At 46.3% G+C, this 18293-nt stretch overlaps 1 protein-coding gene and 1 long non-coding RNA gene across 5 annotated transcripts in view; one reads left to right on the top strand and one right to left on the bottom strand.

The window, feature by feature from the left end:
- Nucleotides 1-9855, bottom strand: part of LOC308478546 — a 30299-nt gene extending 20444 nt beyond the window's left edge. The window contains exons 1-2 of the long non-coding RNA XR_013987138.1: nucleotides 9064-9855; nucleotides 8615-8680 (exon numbers count right to left, since the gene is read on the bottom strand). This is a non-coding gene — a long non-coding RNA (uncharacterized lncRNA). The remainder of the gene's footprint in view (nucleotides 1-8614; nucleotides 8681-9063) is intronic.
- Nucleotides 1-18293, top strand: part of TBL1XR1 (TBL1X/Y related 1) — a 177503-nt gene that overhangs the window by 144374 nt on the left and 14836 nt on the right. For 3 of the 4 annotated variants that reach the window (XM_081008071.1, XM_081008072.1, XM_081008073.1), the window contains exons 4-10: nucleotides 2610-2755; nucleotides 5872-6091; nucleotides 10455-10587; nucleotides 11847-11988; nucleotides 14585-14648; nucleotides 14806-14903; nucleotides 16426-16486. In XM_081008071.1, the coding sequence (XP_080864197.1) occupies nucleotides 2610-2755; nucleotides 5872-6091; nucleotides 10455-10587; nucleotides 11847-11988; nucleotides 14585-14648; nucleotides 14806-14903; nucleotides 16426-16486 (864 nt within the window). The remainder of the gene's footprint in view (nucleotides 1-2609; nucleotides 2756-5871; nucleotides 6092-10454; nucleotides 10588-11846; nucleotides 11989-14584; nucleotides 14649-14805; nucleotides 14904-16425; nucleotides 16487-18293) is intronic. The other variant, XM_081008074.1, reaches the window with a different exon arrangement.

Raw genomic sequence — 18293 nt, forward strand, 5'->3', positions numbered from 1 at the left:
CAACAACATCTCTTGGAGCAAAAGAAGACCTGCTGGACCCAGAAGCCCATCTGGTCAGCAGTCCTGTTCTCACAATGGACAACCAGATTCCTACGGGAAGCTTGAAAACTGGACAGCAGCAACTGATGTGTAGACTCATTCTGGACTCACAGCTGTCCATGGAGGCGCAGGTCAATTCTGTGTCCAGGGCAGCTGTTTATCAGCTCCACCTGGTACGCAGGCTGAGACCCTCCCTGCCCGCAGACTGTCTTGCCAGAGTGGTGCATGCTCTAGTTATCGCTCGCTTGGACTACTGCAATATGCTCTACGTGGGGCTACCTTTGAAGGTGACCCGGAAACTACAACTAATCCACAATGCGGCAGCTAGACTGGTGACTGGGAGCTGCTGCCAGGATCATATAACACCGGTCCTGAAAGACCTACACTGGCTCCCAGTACGTTACCGAGCACAATTCAAAGTGTTGGTGCTGACCTTTAAAGCGCTAAATGGCCTCAGTCCACAGTATATCTGAAGGAGCGTCTCCACCTCCATCATTCTGCCCGGACACTGAGGTCCAGCGCCAAGGACCTTCCGGTGGTTCCCTCACTGTGAGAAGCCAAGTTACAGGGAACCAGGCAGAGGGTCTTCTCGGTAGTGGCACCCGTCCTGTGGAATGCCCTCCCACCAGATGTCAAAGAGAAAAATAACTACCAAACTTTTAGAAGACATCTGAAGGCAGCCCTGTTTAGGGAAGCTTTTAATGTTTAATAGGTTATTGTATTTTAGTGTTTTGTTGGAAGCCGCCCAGAGTGGCTGGGGAAACCCAGCCAGATGGGTGGGGTATAAATTATTTATTTATTTATTTATCAATCATCATCATCATCAAACCGAAGGACTTCTGTCAAAAACTACCCATGGCAGGGCAGATAAGGGGTAGGGGGAACATCTTGAACCCCTATGAAAAGAAAGCCACTGAGTGGCTGCCCTGGCATCTTCTGGAGGGTCTATAGCTTTGAAACAGCCAATGGGCCAGACAGGGCTGGCAGCCTGTGCAAAGCCGTAACATTCAAATTTGGCCTTCACACACAAAATCCAGATCCTATGACCAATGAACCAGATTTTTGTGCAGGGAAATGGTTGTTTGCGTACAGCCCAGATCTGTTTGTTCTTATAGCCTCACATGAACATCCAAAGCAGGGCAGGTGAGCCTCGGCACTCGTATCAACTATCTGATCTGACCAATATCAAAACTGATAACACCTAGCAAAATGAAATGTCTAGTTGCCATTTGGGGGTCAAGACGGCTCGAAAGTCGTAGTTTCCAGAACGACTTTGTGGTTCCTGAAATTTCTTCAGATGGTGATGAAGATGATGATTGCAATTTGTGTACTGCCCTTTTATCTCATGCAGATAAAATACAACAGATAGAATTCTATAGGATGTGTTGTTAGTGTGTGAAAACAGTCAAGATCCAAGGATCCCCCCAGGTGGTGGAGATGTCAGGTTCCATCTTGGCACCCTGGCATCTTCACTTGGTCGCAAGTGGCCGATAGCCAGGTGGAAAATGCTCCTGGCAATTTCAAGCGCAGGTTTTGGCCTAGCGAATTGCAATTTTTTCTCCCCCTTCCCCTCAACAGAGTAAACTTGCTGCCTGGGGGAACACTTTTCCTATTTGCATAGCCCCGCCCTTTAATTTGCATAGCCCCATTCTGCCTCCTGGGTCTTTATCTTGTTATCGTTACTGCTGCAATACCTGTGAAATCTCTCTCTCTGTTCTCCGGTATCTGTGCAAAATTTTGGATCCCAACGGCTATAAAGCAACTGTTTATAACGTCCCAAAAGGGGAGCTTTCTGAGGTTCTAATTACCTACGAGTAGAAAACCGTAACAGCTTAAGATGAATCACTTCCTCACAATGGATTTACCTTTTCAGGGCAAGCAAATAAATAACACTGTTAGCATCCAGTAATCCTAATTTTCCTATTTGCAAAACGATAATTATGCTGCCCTTGAAACGGCACGCAGAAGAAACGCACGCCTGGCGCTGGTGTGCTCATGCAATTAAAATGCTTTGTCGTGAAGTTAATCCTCCCTTCTGTAGGCATATATTCTCCCTTGTCCTATGCAATTTAGGAATAAATGGAAATGCGGCCCGGGGTGGTGGTGAGAGAAAGAGAAATAAACAAATGAATTTCAGTGCCTCACCAGAGCTTTGGGGGTTGATAGACTTGACCAACGTTTATAAAGGAAATAATGGATTCACTGGGTAACAGCAAAGCAGCATAACTAGCATGACTAGGTAAGATTCTCTGCTGTGGTCTTTGGTAGATAAACCTTGATAACGAATCCTACCATTCAGGAAAAGTTGATTTGTGTCCTTTTTTGCAGTGTGTGACACTCCAGGCCTGACCTGCTGGCCGCAGCCTGACAACCTATGACAGTGATGGCCAAACTTGGCCCTCCAGCCATTTTGTGACTACAATTCCCATCATCCCTGACTACTGGTCCTGTTGGCTAGGGATGATGGGAGTTGTAGTCCCGAAACAGCTGGAGGGTAGAGTTTGGCCATCACTGGCCTAAGGCTTCTCGTGTGTATGAACACATCCTTATAACCTCCCCCTTGTCTTTAGGGTTCTCTCATTCAGCATTTACCTTTGGTATCGAGAGCCATATCAGCCAGTCTAACATCAACGGTGCCCTGGTACCCCCTGCTGCTTTGATTTCCATCATCCAGAAAGGCTTGCAGTATGTAGAGGCGGAAGTCAGTATTAATGAGGTAAGGCAAGTCTCTTGTCGGCTATAGACAAGAGCTTTCATATATCTGCAGAGGGTTTCATTACGCTGGGGAAGTGGGTTGCTCTCTCCTCAACTGTCCTGCTTAGATGGTTTGCTGTCACGCTGGATCCTCTGTAGGTCCTGCTCACCAGACCTTTTCTTGTCGAAGAAGGTTGGAATAATACAAAGTTCTATGGAGGCCTCAATCAGGGCAGTCATTCATTGCCATGTTGAGGGTGGGTGGGTGTGTTCGTGTGTTCTTTTAACAGACTGCTGGTCCTCCAGAGATCAGATATTAAAGTTCTTGCAATGTTCACGTGAACAGGTCGCGTGTGACTCAATGCTGGGCAAGCCTAAGGAATTCAGAGAGCGTGCAGACAGAAGCACCCTCACCTGCAAAAGCATGGCATGCAGTTGCCAAAAGCTCTGAACTACCTGTCGCAGTGCACACATGGCCAAAGCGTTGATGTCTCTTCATTTAGGAGGTCATGCACAAGCGCCACCAGCTGTGGTCATTCAAACAACACCAATAAGGCAGTGGATCAAATTGGGGAGGGAACCCAGTTGATTGTGTTGTTTTTTTAAGAACACTGTGGTTTCGATTCGCTCTCATTTGGCCTAGTGATTTTGCCCAGTCTTTTGCAAAGATGTTTCTGTTTTGGAGATACACACACACACACACACACTGCATTATCCCAGAGACAGGTGTGGAGAACCTCAGGCCTGGGGGCTGAAGGAAGCCCTAGAGACACTCCCCAGGCCACAGCCCCCATCAGCCCTGTCCCACACCCTCCTTGAGGGCTTTTGCGTGGCTGGAATTTGCCCTTAATGTCTCATGCTTCCCTGGAAAGATGATGGAGAGGCGGCGGGTTGGGTGGAGGGCGTAGAAACTCTGTTTTTGTGTGTGGCTGGAATGCAGACCACTGCGCAGAGGTAAGAATCATGTGCACTGCTCTGGCTCCACCCTCTTTTGTCTCTGGCCACACCCACCTCTGCAAAAATAGCTTAGCGTCATTGTCCTTGGCTTTCCTAGTCTAATGGAAAGCAACACACCTCACCATTTTCCTCACTAACCCTTCCATACATAAATAAAACTTTTTTTTGAAGAAGTCCCCACTCAGAGTATTTCCTCTCCTCTCCCTTCTTCAAGATGTGAAAGTTTCTACTTTTGAGACCTTGAAGTTGTGCACGTCAGCCATTCCCCCTCCTTACCAAGCAGGTGATTTCCCAGAGCCCCTTATTTCTGCCTAGTAACTCAGGTGGTCCCTTGGCCTTGCGCAAGGAGAGCCTTTTCAACACTTCAGTTGAGGCCCAGCGGCCATTTCCGCCTTCCTTTGATATCCCTCTCCTTTCCTTTTGAATTGGAGAACAGAGAGAGCATTCACCACCCTCACGGTGAAAAATCTCTGGGAAGGACACGAGTCCAAGGGAAGAACGGAGAATAAATGAGGGAAACAGCCCGCCACAAGGAGTTGCCCCGTCCTCCCAGCTTCTAAAAACAAGCCAAAGGACATGTCTATGGAGGCAGTTTTTGAGAAAATACTTTCATGTTCAGTTTGGTGTGTCCCCTGCCTTCCAGCAGTACTTAACAAAAGCAAATGTATACGTTATTATATTGCCCTTAAACATATGTCCTGATACTTTTTATGAAAATACATCAGTCTCCTGTGCTGAGAAGCCAGGCAGATTGAGCTGGGCCAATTCTGGCCTTCCCAGTCCTTCCACCCAGTTCTCAGATCAAGTTAGCCCCCCTCATCCACGATCAAATAGTGGGTGCAAATGCACCAACCCAGTGTTCACTAACAGCAGCACTAGGCTGGAAATCTGACTGACATGACAACCCGATTCCCAATGATAGGGAATCTGCCTGAAAAAGCTCTCCAGTCTTGTGGTCGGAATAGTTTCTTTTCCCCTAAGACCTGGAATTCCAGGGCCATCCACTGGGCATGGGCTCATATTATTGTTTGTATACAGTGGTACCTCGGGTTAAGTACTTAATTCGTTCTGGAGGTCCGTACTTAACCTGAAACTGTTCTTAACCTGAAGCACCACTTTAGCTAATGGGGCCTCCTGCTGCTGCCGCGCCGCCGGAGCCCGATTTCTGTTCTTATCCTGAAGCAAAGTTCTCAACCTGAGGTAATATTTCTGGGTTAGTGGAGTGTGTAACCTGAAGCGTATGTAACCTGAAGTGTATGTAACCCGAGGTACCACTGTATAGGGGGCTCGTCAACCTGGAACGGTAGCTCATCTAGGAGAAGATATCTGCCTTGAGAAGAAAAGGCTAAAGAGTAAACTCTGCACAGATCCAGTTCCTAAGACAGTTGACTGGTGCTCTGTACGTCTCCGTCCAGCAACTTCTGCAGCCCAGCTGGTGCCAGACGTATCGCTCCGCTTTCCTTTGGGCCACGATTGGGGTCTTGTCATCTGGGCAGCCCAGGACCTCCATACACGCTGCCCATGCTTGCGCCCCAGGTTTCTGCTAACAGAGTAGTTTGGCTTCATCCCCAGAGGTGCACTCCATGATCTCTTGAGACAGACGGGTGCCAACAACCAAAGGGTGCCAACTTGAATAAAATATTGGGGGTGGGGGCATAGTCAATTACAAGATGCGATCCATGCACACCATCTGAATGGCAGTGCGCATCAACTTTAGGGGGCAGCCTGGGTGAAATGAAAGTAGCCTGGGGGGGGGGGTTTGCCGCCGATTCTGCTATTGGGCAACCCCAAGGTCAAGGGCGGGGTCTCCCCTCAGATGTTGTTGGAGGCAGAGCAATGGACTGACTCTTTGCGAGGCATCTTCATTTGTTTACAGACCGAGAGACTATTCAGTAACTTCACAGGACAATTGGCCCCACATACCCATTCTGTCCTCGCCCTGCGACGCCTTTTTAGAGGGCCCCCAGAGTTTTTTTTTATAAAAAAGAACACTGATCCTGAGTTCTTTCTTGCTTTAAAAACACATTGCAAAGTATTCTGTGCAGTGGTCAAAATTCGCCATCGTCAGGACAGATTTGTTTACGCTCCTGCTCTGAGATTATTGTTGAAAAATTTGACCTGCCATTTAAACTAACTCTCTCTCTCTCTCTCTCTCTCTCTCATCTTCAACCTCCAAATCAGGATGGTACTTTGTTCGATGGTAGGCCGATAGAGTCCCTCTCGCTGATAGACGCCGTGATGCCCGATGTGGTGCAGACGAGACAGCAGGCCTACAGGGACAAACTTGCCCAGCAACAGGCGGCGGCCGCTGCGGCGGCCGCTCCGACAAACCAGCAGGGGTCTGCGAAGAATGGCGAAAACACTGCGAATGGCGAGGAAAATGGAGCCCACACTCTAGCAAGTAAGTAAGCCGGCATGCAAGAAGGATTAGGTGGCTGTGCTCTTGCCATTAAGTTCCGAATTTCACGCAGAGCCGTCTGCATGAAGCATCTCCATATCCCCGGTATTTAAGCAAACAAATTTGGCTGGGTGATCGGGACACGGCTGCACCAAATGTTTGTAAACATTTGAAAAGGGGGGCTTGGGGGGGCTTGGACAGTGTTGCTCAAAGCACCATGTTCCCAGCACATGCACACTTTTATCTGCAATGTTTTCCAGCTGTTGCAATTTGTTGGAAAACGCCCAGGGGTGCCTGCTAGAACTCCGATTGTCCTCTGGTATGCGCAATGCTGGAAAAGGCATCTCCCCTCTCATCCAGTGCGCTCAGCGACATAAACCACCTTGATTTATGCACACTAATCATCTAGCATAACACAGCAAGAAGCGTGAAACATTGTAGTCTAATCTACTATTTATTTACACACTATGTACAGACTACAGCGTAATGGCGACCGTTCTCTTCTGCTCCGAGAGAACAAACAGAACAAAGTACAGTGGTACCTCTGGTTACGTACTTAATTTGTTCCGGAGGTCCGTTCTTAACCTGAAACTGTTCTTAACCTGAAGCACCACTTTAGCTAATGGGGCCTCCTGCTGCCGCTGCGCCACCGCCGCACGATTTCTGTTCTCATCCTGAAGCAAAGTTCTTAACCCGAAGTACTATTTCTGGGTTAGCGGGGTCTGTAACCTGAAGCGTATGTAACCTGAAGGGTATGTAACCTGAGGTACCACTGTACTTGCACTTTGACGTTCTTTTGAACTGCTAAGTTGGCAGGAGAAGGGACTGAGCAACAGGAGCTCACCCCGTCATGGGGTTTCGAACCGCCGAAGTGTATGTAACCCGAGGTACCGCTGTAAAAGCAAAAGTACATTACAAAGAACTTACAGCGGAAGAGAGATAAGGCTGTCTTCCGTTCCCACAGTCTTCTCAGACAGGCATGTGAATTTTACCAATCACAAAATGCATCATCGGAAGAGTGAAATTACTGTTGCAATTCCTACGATTGCAGAACATTTTTCAGCCGGCAGAATCGCATCTGGGCAGGTGTGCCTCCATTGAAGGTCCCAGACACAAAGCACATTGTTCACAAAACACAGTCAAAATCCTAAATTCGGGCTTTGCAGAGTCCCACCTTGTGTGGCCTGCTTCTTACAGTGGTGCCCCGCAAGACGAATGCCTCGCAAGACGGAAAACCCGCTAGACGAAAGGGTTTTCCGTTTTGGAGGTGCTTCGCAAAACGAATTTCCTATTTGCTTGCTTCGCAAGACGAAAATGTCTTGCGAGTTCCTGCGGGTTTTTTTCCTCCCCCCCCCCTTTTTCCCAAGCCGCTAAACCGCTTATCAGCTGATGGCTAAGCCGCTTATCAGCTGATCGTTAAGCCGCTTATCAGTTTATCGTTAAGCCGCTTATCAGCTGATCGTTAAGCCGCTTATCAGCTGATCGTTAAGCCGCTTATCAGCTGATCCACTAAGCCCGCTAAGACGCTAATACCGTAGCACTAATCTGCTAATGGGCTTGCTTCGCAAGACGAAGAAACCCGCAAGACGAAGAGACTCGCGGAACGGATTCTTTTCGTCTTGCGAGGCACCACTGTATTTACTACTGTGCCCACAGTCTACTGATTTATTTTAAACCTGCAAAGCAAGACCACATGCTTGGCTCTCAACAGTTGACTCAAAACTGTTGACTGATCCTGAGTTCGCTCTTGCTTTAAAAAACAAACAAGCGCCTTGCAGGATCAGACCAGCATTGTCTGCAAGGTTCCCAGCAGCAAGCTGGCCTCTGCTGGCAGTGGAAGGTTAACTGTGAGCCCAAGCTCTCCCCTAAAGTATGCTTCCAACACATGGCTATTATTTGCATTGGTAAACCTGCAGAATCGCACGTTCTCTTTAAAACTAATGTCTCCATTCCTTTCCATGTTTGGATTTAGAAGCCAGGGTGATTGTTGGTGCTTCCCCCCCCCCTTCTTTTTTTGCTTGTTAACTGTGAGTTGCTGCTTATGCTAGAAATCCAGACTACCGGTCTAAAGATAATGTGATTTACCAGCCACCCCTACTGGCTGGAAGCGCAAATGATACCTGCTCTCTGTCTGCCTTTACAGAAAGAAGGATTTATGTAGCTTCTGTATCCAGTGCGAGGGATACTGAGATGACTTGGAAAAAAAGCTGCCCCTCTACCCTCTATCTTCCATGTGTGCTTTTTGCAGACAGGTCACTCTTAAATTAGTCACCAGACTTGCAAAGGTTGTGCATAGATCTCCAAAATAGGAAGTGGATTGCGTTTGCTAACCATAACTTTCTGTCTTTGGCTCCCTTGGCTTAATCTGATTTCACCTTTTGGAGTTTCAATTTCCTTTTGAAATACTAGAAAAACGTCGCCACCAGCTTAGACTCAAAACTGGTGACTTTTGCTTGTTTAAACAGACAGGCCAATGTGGATTAAATATGGCTTCCTTGCCAAAGTAAATAAAGAAACTTACTGTACCTTGTGCTGATTAGCCACTGGTTTGCCGCACACCTCCGTGGAGTTAGCTGAATATGGCAAAATGATCTGTATGGGGGTAGAAGAGTTTTCCATTACAGCGTATGTTTAAATCAGAGTTAAGGTGGTCTTGTCTTGCCCTCAGTCCTGCATCACCCTAGAAACCACCTCTTTAGCGTAATAAAGTACACGAACAATGAAGATAAAAAATGCATGCAGTGACAAATACATAATTTGTATGCACACAAGAAATATTTTGGCTTTGCTCTTAAGGCAATTATTATTCACTGTTACTAAAACCTCCAAATCTTGAGATAGCATACATGCTTTATTGGGGCATACACAGAGTGTCCACTCAACACGCCAGCGGAGTGTTCCAATGAAACAGAAAGACACCATACAGTCCGTTTATGGGCAATATAAAGCAGATCCACAGCTTAGCAGTTATATACAGTTGTAGTACATGGTCTTTCCAGCAGCATATGGTCTTGCAGTGTTCCAACACAGACTAGGCTCTGGCCCAGGGCAGGAGCCAAGAGCAAACTTGCTTCAAACACAAGGGTATTTATACTTTAGGTTGTGCTGAGTCACTCTCACATGCCTGCTGACTCACTCTCACATGGTCAACTAGTTGCAGGTGCAGGACAAACATGCCCAGAATTAACCAGTGCACCTAAATACCCCTTTCTTGTCTTTTTTTTCTCTGCATCCTTATACGTCAACATGGTTCCCCTAACTTGTATAATCAAAACAGTCCTCTGAGGTCAATTAAACAGGGAGGTTGTGACTGGTCTAAGGTTACTCTGACCTTCATGGCCAGATAGGAGATAGAAATCCCCATCACTGCTAAGTCCAGCATTGTGTCCACTGCACCACTCTGGATCTCCAATCCCAGGACCCTGTTTGGTGGATTGAATGCAGTTCAGTTGCACCAACCTATAGAATGGGCACATTGCTTCTGAAGCACAGATGTCGGAGGGTGTGCCAGAAGGCCTAGTGATCTAGGGAAGCAAAGAAGAGCCCAACAGAGTATGTGCTCAGAGTCAAGGGTTAGAGTGTGAAAACCTGCTGAAAACCTGTAGTGGTTGGTGGGATGGATCAGCAATATTTTCCTTTTCCCCGGTGTCGCTATGCTTAGCAGGAAGGGAGAGGCATCAGGGAGGTTGGTGCAGTGCAAGTACACCAGCATGAGTGGCGGATTGGTTCTGCCGGTGCGTTTGCACTGTGCTGAAATTTCATTTCATTTCACTATTAAATCGTATATTACTATGCACAAGATGGGTTTGTAAGCTGAAGAAACAACAAAGCAGACTGCAGAGATCTCACACCCCTAATAATCTGATCCAATGAAGAAGTCGTAATAAAAACCTAACCTTAAAATAAGCAACATATGAAATAAAGCAATGTTAAATAATCCATTCGAATAGCGTTAAATTTACCAGCAAACACTAGTTACACAGCTCAATCTTAACCGTTACATCAAATAATTACTAAACTGCAATCAATTAAAATTATCGGCCAGTAGCAATGCATAAAATACCACAAAACATTAAATACCACGAGAAAGGATCAAACTGAGAAGCAAGTCTGCCCGCTCTCTAAGTAGTGGTGCCGGGGAGAGGTTAGGGGGCCACAGCCACCTTCCCTGCTGACTGCTGCTGCTCGAAACAGTGCCCTCTGGTCCATCAGCACTATATGTAAGATGGTGGTGGGGTCAGGGCAAAGATGTACCAAGCAACCAAGGTGTGCTGTCCGTGGTCCTGCAGGCCAAAAGCCAGGATTTAAGGAAGGAGTGGGTCCATAGTAACACACCTCCCCCCTGTTCTTGTCCTCTGTTCTGCAGATAATCACACGGATATGATGGAAGTAGATGGCGACGTCGAAATCCCTTCTAACAAAGCAGTGGTGCTGCGTGGCCACGAATCAGAAGTATTCATCTGTGCGTGGAACCCTGTTTGTGACCTCCTGGCCTCTGGGTATGTTTCCCCTAAAGACATTTACAGAGGCAGTTCTTTACTCCGGTTCAGGGCCTTTTCTTTAAGCACGAGAAGGCGGGGAGGCTGCCGACCGCACATCTGGCATCTGTTTGTTTTGTACAAAGAAGTTGAGTCTTTTTAGTTTTTAACTTCTTATCACTGCAGAAAGTTCTTTTTAAAAAAAAACAAAAGGCAAAGAGAGGGAGAGAAGAAGGACTTGCCTTAAAAACAAAATCAGTAAGCATGCTGTTCTGAGGCACTTGGTAGCCAACTTCCACAGCTTCCAGAGCAAGTGTGGTGTAGTGGTTAAGAGCGGTGGACTCGTAATCTGGTGAACCGGGTTCGCGTCTCTGCTCCTCCACATGCAGCTTCTGGGTGGCCTTGGGCTCGTCACACTTCTCTGAAGTCTCTCAGCCTCACTCACCTCACAGAGTGTTTGTTGTGGGGGAGAAAGGGAAAGGAGATTGTTAGCTGCTTTGAGACTCCTTAGGGTAGTGATAAAATGGGGTATCAAATCCAAACTCTTCTTCTTCTCTTCTTCAAAATCCCATGGGTGTTGTTGTTTTTTCATATCAAGAAGCATGCTGGATAAATGCTTAAAGGAAAGTCTAACACCCAGAACCACCTCACTGTTACAAAATATAAGCTCAGCCTAACACCCACCAAAATTCTGAAGCAATTGTATGGGGGGGGGACTCCCTGAGAATGAAGGAGAAAAATGGAAGGCTCGCTTGCAGGGGAATAAATCCTTTGAAAAATTGGAGGCCAGCTTGTGGCGCACTGCTAGTTTATTTGCTAGTTGTCGCCATATATTTTGCACACTGCGACAGGTGGTTTGGTATCCTCCAGCTGTGGATACTTTAATTAGCGGTCCAGCTCTTCTCTGAAGACCCTGGGAATAGGACTGCTTGAATCGCACAATGGTGTAGACAAAGTGGCATGTTTTAAAAGTGGGGATTTTTGTGTTCTTTTTGGCATAATTAACTGTAGCTTCTTGGCTCTTTGCAGTGGCGAAAGTGGTAAGCACGTTATTTTGGGCAACGTAAAAGTGTTCCCATTCAAAACAGCGGAATGAGGTCCGTGTAACGTTACTGCACACAGAGGAGAAATGCGGAAGACTGATTGGAACATTTGTGGCAAAAGAGCCTGTAATTCTGGGAATGGTTGTGACCAGGCACTGATACCCACATCTTTTGCTCTTGCAAGGTGGTGGTTAATTATTGGCTCAAAGAAGCCCATGATCTCTGTTTATTTTGCAGATCGGGAGATTCAACGGCAAGAATATGGAACCTTAGTGAAAACAGTACCAGTGGCTCCACACAGCTGGTCCTTCGGCACTGTATACGAGAAGGGGGCCAAGATGTACCGAGCAACAAAGACGTGACTTCCCTAGATTGGAATGTAAGCAGAAACTCCCCGGTGCTCCAAACGTACTTTGCAAAACCCATATTTTCAGCTTCCAAGTTACAGTGGGCATCCACGGGGGGGGGGGGGATGAGGGAGTTATTTTCTGAACTTTCCACTTAGAATTGTGAGTTGACCGTGTCCCTTTCGTCGCTGCTTTTAATGCCACCAATGCCCATGGTAACCAGTAAAACGCATACCTGCTGAAAGGTCAACATTTGGCGTAGCTGAGATATTATCTGGAAGGCTGAACTTTGCAACCCCATAAGGGTTCAGGAAGCACATCCGCTCCCTGTTCTGCGCAGAAGAGAACTTTCAAGACTCAGTGGGCTTTCAGAAATATTTTATTGTGTACCGGAGTTGTACACAGTAGGCATGCACAAGCCCTGGAGTGCACTCAAACCAGCTGTCTGGGCAAAGAAACTAAAGCCAGGAAGGCAGGAAATGCAAAAGAGCAAGTAAAGTTACAAGTGAGCTTTATAATAGTCCCAGATCAGCATCACAGAAGCATAACAAAGAAAAAAACAAAGGTATAGGTCAGTGAGTTGGGAACTCATAACTCTTATGGCCAACAGTCAGGGATGATGGGATTGCAGTTCAACAATATCTGGTGGGCGTCAGGTTCCCCAGACCTGGAAAAAGTGGAAGAGGGGTATCTTGGTGAAGAGACATTAAACAGATTCCGCACCGCACCACCCCCATCGGTGCAATAAAGACTCACCCTGGAATAGTATTGGAACGGGCTTTAAGAAAACTTGATGGTAGTTCTCAAGCACTGAAAAGGCTATTAGAAGGGGGGGGGGGAGAGATAGGGAGCAATAGGGTCTCTACCCCCATCATTCTGCCCAGACGCTGAGGTCCAGCGCCGAGGGCCTTCTGGCGGTTCCCTCATTGCGAGAAGCAAAGCTACAGGGAACCAGGCAGAGGGCCTTCTCAGTAGTGGCGCCCGCCCTGTGGAATGCCCTCCCATCCGATGTCAAAGCGATAAACACCCACCTGACATTCAGAAGACATCTTAAGGCAGCCCTGTTCAGGGAAGTTTTTAATGTGTGACATTTTAGTGTATTTTTGGTCTCTGTGGAAGCCTCCCAGAGTGGCTGGGGAAACCCAGCCAGATGGGCAGGGTACAAATAAATAATAATAATAATAATAATAATAATAATAATAATAATAATAATAATTGGTGCAAGTTCCATTAAAGAGATGGAGGATTCCACCCCATGAAGGTTGATGACCAAAAGCAGCTGGCTGTTGCTTACCAGGAGGAAGAAGTGGAGCTGGGAAGTCAGTGTGGTGCAATCTCGACGTTTCAGGCCTTCTGGGTCTCCTGACATTGCACCTGCAGTGCTGTGGCCTCCCCGCTGTGTTCCCTGCCACAGTCTTCCCAGTAAGCCACAGCGACCCACTTGCTGGGAACTCCAAATTCCTCAGTGTAGATTTAGACACCAGCAGAAGATTCCTAGCTATATGGGTCAACACACAAGTGCCCTTGTGATATATTTCCACCATTCCTTATGAGCAGGACCAGGATGACCGGCAATATCCACCCCCCCCCCCAAAAAAGATGAAATTTCAAGGTGTGCTTTGAAGGGCCCGGCTCTGGGGAAACGCCCAATAAATTACAAGGGAAGCCCAATTAAAGATTTTTGTGAGACTAGGAACATTTCTCAGGTGAGTTCCACAGGCCCCCGAGCTGCGCAGTATCAAGAGGGGCTGCATTTCTTCAAGCAGTGCTGTTTTCATTTGGGAGAGGCGGGGTTGCAAAATGTGCAGGCCTGAACAAACAAGCACACAGGAAGCAGTCTGCAGGGGGGACAAGAAAACTGTGACTCAGGTTTTGGGAGGTTGGACCCAGATGGCATGCAGCTTCATGGCACACATCACAATCTGAAGTGTGTTGCCTAGGAAGGAAGTCCCAGTGGAGCTCAATCCCAAGTTAGTGTGCATCGCATTGCCCTCAGGTTACATTCATCCCAAAGAGAGCAAACTCGGTGAGGACGTTGCCTACCTTAGCTGCGTTCTGTGACACGAAATAGCATAGCGTAACACTCTTAACTCTTTCCAGCGTGGTGTAGTGGGTCAGCAAACTTTTCCAGCAGGGGGCCGGTCCGCTGTCCCTCAGACCTTGTGGGGGACCAGACTGTATTTTTTTTTTGGGGGGGGGGGAGATGAATGAATTCCTATGCGCCACAAATAACCCAGAGATGCATTTTAAATAAAAGGATTCTACATTCTACTCATGTAAAAACACGCTGATTCCCAGACTGTCCAAGGGCCGGATTTAGAAGGCAATTGGGCCGGATCCAGCCCCCAGGCCTTAGTTTGCCTACCCATGGTGTAGTGGTTAAGAGCAGTGGACTCGTAATCTGGTGAACCAGGTTCGCTTCCCCCGCTCCTCCACATGCAGCTGCTGGGTGACCTTGGGCTAGTCACACTTCTCTGAAGTCTCCCAGCCCCACTCACCTCACAGATGGTTTGTTGTGGGGGAGGAGGGGAAAGGAGATTGTTAGCCGCTTTGATACTCCTTAGGGTAGTGATAAAGCAGGATATCAAATCCAAACTCTTCTTCTCATCTTCTTCTTTTGCCCCACAGAGCGAAGGTACGCTTCTAGCAACAGGGTCATACGATGGATTTGCAAGGATATGGACTAAAGATGGTGAGCACACGGTTTTTCAGTTGTCTTCTTTTTTCTTTCTTTCATAATTTTGTGTAATTTTGTTCCAGTGTCCTTTTTTCTTCTGTTGTGCATAATTTGTTTCGATCTTTCGTTTTCCCATTTTAGAATTGTAATAAATGCTCTCTTTATTGTCTAGGTAATCTCGCCAGCACGTTAGGGCAACATAAAGGTCCCATATTCGCATTAAAATGGAACAAAAAGGGCAACTTCATATTGAGCGCAGGCGTGGACAAGGTGAGACGGCATCTGTCTTATTCAATAATCCCATTTCGGCGAGATCAAATTATGGGGCGCACCAAACAGCTTTAGATTTGAAAACCCAACAGAAAAAAAGACAGTAAGGCCATGTGAGAGCCTGTCTGGGTTTGGAAACAACCATCTTCACTATGCCTTAATATAGCAGGTGACTTATGAGCATTCTTGACAACAAATGTGGTCTCTTAATACTAGTGGAAATTGCAGTTCGCTCAAGTATGGTGGGGGCGAACTGTCAAATGGCGAACTTCTGAGAGCAAGTGAACATTCCCAAGGCTGGAGCAGCTTAAGAGGAGAGCAGACAAATATATGGAGAATTGTTCTCTACAGTTTATGCATGACGTCCCCTTGGATTTCCCAGTCTTGCTTACGGGCTCCTTTATGCATTTTGCAGCAGGAAACCCAAATTTGCTATGCTGTGTGCACTCGACAGGGAGCTGCCACTGATCTCCCTGACCCAAGAGGACAAATACATGTTTCACATTCACAGGAAGTTTTAAGCAGATGCTTGAAGGATGAAGCATTTAGTCTTATCAGTTGGTTTGAATCACTTAAAAAGCTTTTGACCGGTTGAAAAGGTGCCCTCAATTAACTGTGCAGCAGGGTGGTGATAATAATAATAATAAGAAGTTATTATCACTTACAGCAAAAATAATATTAAATACATTAACTTGGAAAATCCACATCACAAGGCCATTATGGGAAATGCTATGTAGGTAATCCAGTCTGATGTAACTTTGCCAAATAAATGCACTCATGGGATCTCTCTGAAAAGGGCAATCGGGATAGTACTTTTAAATAAATTAAGGGATTCCTGTGTCGTTTTCTCAGCACAGAAAGGATGGAAAGGGAGCACATGAGCCTAAAGCTTGTGGATTCCAATTTTGTCCTGGGTAAAATCACTGTGTGTGTGTGTGTGTGTGTGTGTGTGTGTGTGTGTGTATGTGAGAGAGAGAGATCAAACAGCCAGAAGTCATCCTCTTTGCAGGAGCTCTTAATCTTACGAACATGAAGGTTTTCTAGTCATTATATGTCACAGTGAAGGCAAACAAGTTTTGAACCTTGCACAAAGGAAAGGGAGCTTGTGTTAGATTTAGAGTGGATAAGCAGCTGGTGGAGAAAGGGTTTAGCATGCTCTCTACTTCACATCACCCACCCCTGAAGCCGCTTTTGGGGCAGGAGGGAGCTGTTGGTGTGCAAATAATGTGTCGGGCACTAAGTGGTTAGCTGAAGGCAGACGCTGCAGCCTGCAAATATTTGAAGGGAGATGAGCTAATTAGGAGATTACAGACGAGTAATATGGATATTAGGAACTGCTTTCTAATAATGCAAACTTGTAAGCTGCACCTGTCTGGTAGATAAACTTTTGCTTGGGGCATTTTTAAATAGCAAACCTACAAAACTTACAATCTGAATAATGCCGGTTTGGCAGACTTTAGCAATGAGTGAGATCAACAAAAGCAATTTTATGGTCTTTTGCTGTTTGTTTGTTTTAATTCAGACCACAATTATTTGGGATGCACATACTGGAGAAGCCAAACAGCAGTTTCCTTTCCATTCTGGTACGTATTTCTTTTCAAAGAAGCAATTGGTTTTGAAAACTAGGGGAGGGACAATTAACAGTGGAAGACACTGCCTTTTAAGGCTCAGTTGGTCCTGATTAAAATCAAGATTATCCATACCTCTTTTTTTAAAAAAGCACAACTGTGCACAAAATCTCTTTGCTACATTATCAAAAGAAGATATATTTAGTACACAATCCATTGCACCTCGCATTTGAGTTGGTATGGCTTTTGAAAGCCTGCAGATGGAACCACCTTGTTAAATCCCGAGTCTCTGGCATGTCAATTCAGATCTCATCTTCCTCTGGCCTTGCCCTCTTCCAAAGAGCCATCTGGGCTAATTTTTGTATTCCTCCTCGGTTAAATCTGCATTGTTTATGGCAACGGATGACACAGTCTCGTCTTGACCCTCGGGTCTCAGGATCTATTATTTGAGAGTAATGATTTTAAGTTTCTGCTTGACGCAGAACATCTTAATCTTGGGGTCGTGGGTTTGAGCCATATGTTGGGCAAAAGATTCCTGCATTGCAGCGGGTTGGACTGTAGAAGACCTTCGTGGTCCCTTCCAACTCCGTGATTTTACGGTTTTCCAACCTAAAATATCATCAGTCATGAGTAGTAGGTTAGGTTGGGCAAGATCTCCCTAAATATATGTTTCTATTGAGCGTTACGGCTGAGCAGCAATTTGAACCTGGATGTCCCATATCCACACTGCTTCCTTGTTCCACCAAGTGCCTTGTGCAGGTGAAATGGGAGCCAAGTGCAGGCCCAGGGGACAGTCCCTTCAGCACTAGCTTTGCATCCTCCAAGGCCTGTGGCGTTGGGGAGAGGGGCTGTGATGACACACATCCTTATAAACATCAGAGGCTTCCAAGCATGTGCAAAGAGACCTCTATCCAGAGTTCATTTCATTTCACTTTTAATTTTTTATACCGCCTTTGTATATTGCTATATTGCAAGGCCGTTTACAAACTGAAGAAAGAACAAAATGTACAATAAACATCACACATCTTATAGCAATCCATTCCCATGCAAATAAGTCATAATAAAACTATGACTTTAAATAAACAACTTACATCAAATAAAGTACAAACAAAACGCCTTGCGAGTCGAACGTTTTGGCTCCCAAATGCCGCAAACCCGGAAGTGAGTGTTCTGGTTTGTGAACATTCTTTGGAACCCGAACTCCTGACGCGGCTTCCGGTTGGCTGCAGGAGCTTCCTGCAACCAATCGGAAGCCACGCCTTGGTTCCCGAACGTTTTGGAAGTCGTATGGACTTCCGGAACAGATTCCGTTCAACTTCCAAGGTAACACTCTGTAGTATTCAGTAATTTGTTAGATTATAACAGTAGACTTTAAAATGAACTTGCAGAATATCAGCAAATAGTAATTAAGCAGAAATTCACTCTTGACAATTGCAGTGAATCGTTACTTAAATTATCGTCAGTAAAAATAACAGCAAAATTGCAATACATAAAAATACCACAGTACAGTGGTACCTCTGGTTACGAACTTAATCCATTCCAGAGGTCCGCTCTTAACCCAAAACTGTTCTTAACATGAGGCACGCTTTCGCTAATGGGGCCTCCCACTGCCGCTGCGCCAAAGGCACACAACTTTTGCTCACATCCCAGGGCAAAGTTTGCAACCAGGAGCATCTACTTCCGTGTTAGTGGAGCTCGTTACCTGAAGCGTCCGTAAGGAGGGCGGTACATAACCCGAGGATCCACTGTATATAAGAACCATATAGAAAGATGAAATTGAGTGACAAGGGCAAACCCCTCTGAATTTTACATTCTGCTCTGC

Source organism: Podarcis pityusensis, assembly GCF_964106645.2.
Source record: "Podarcis pityusensis genome assembly, chromosome: 5".
Taxonomy (NCBI): Eukaryota; Metazoa; Chordata; class Lepidosauria; order Squamata; family Lacertidae; genus Podarcis; species Podarcis pityusensis.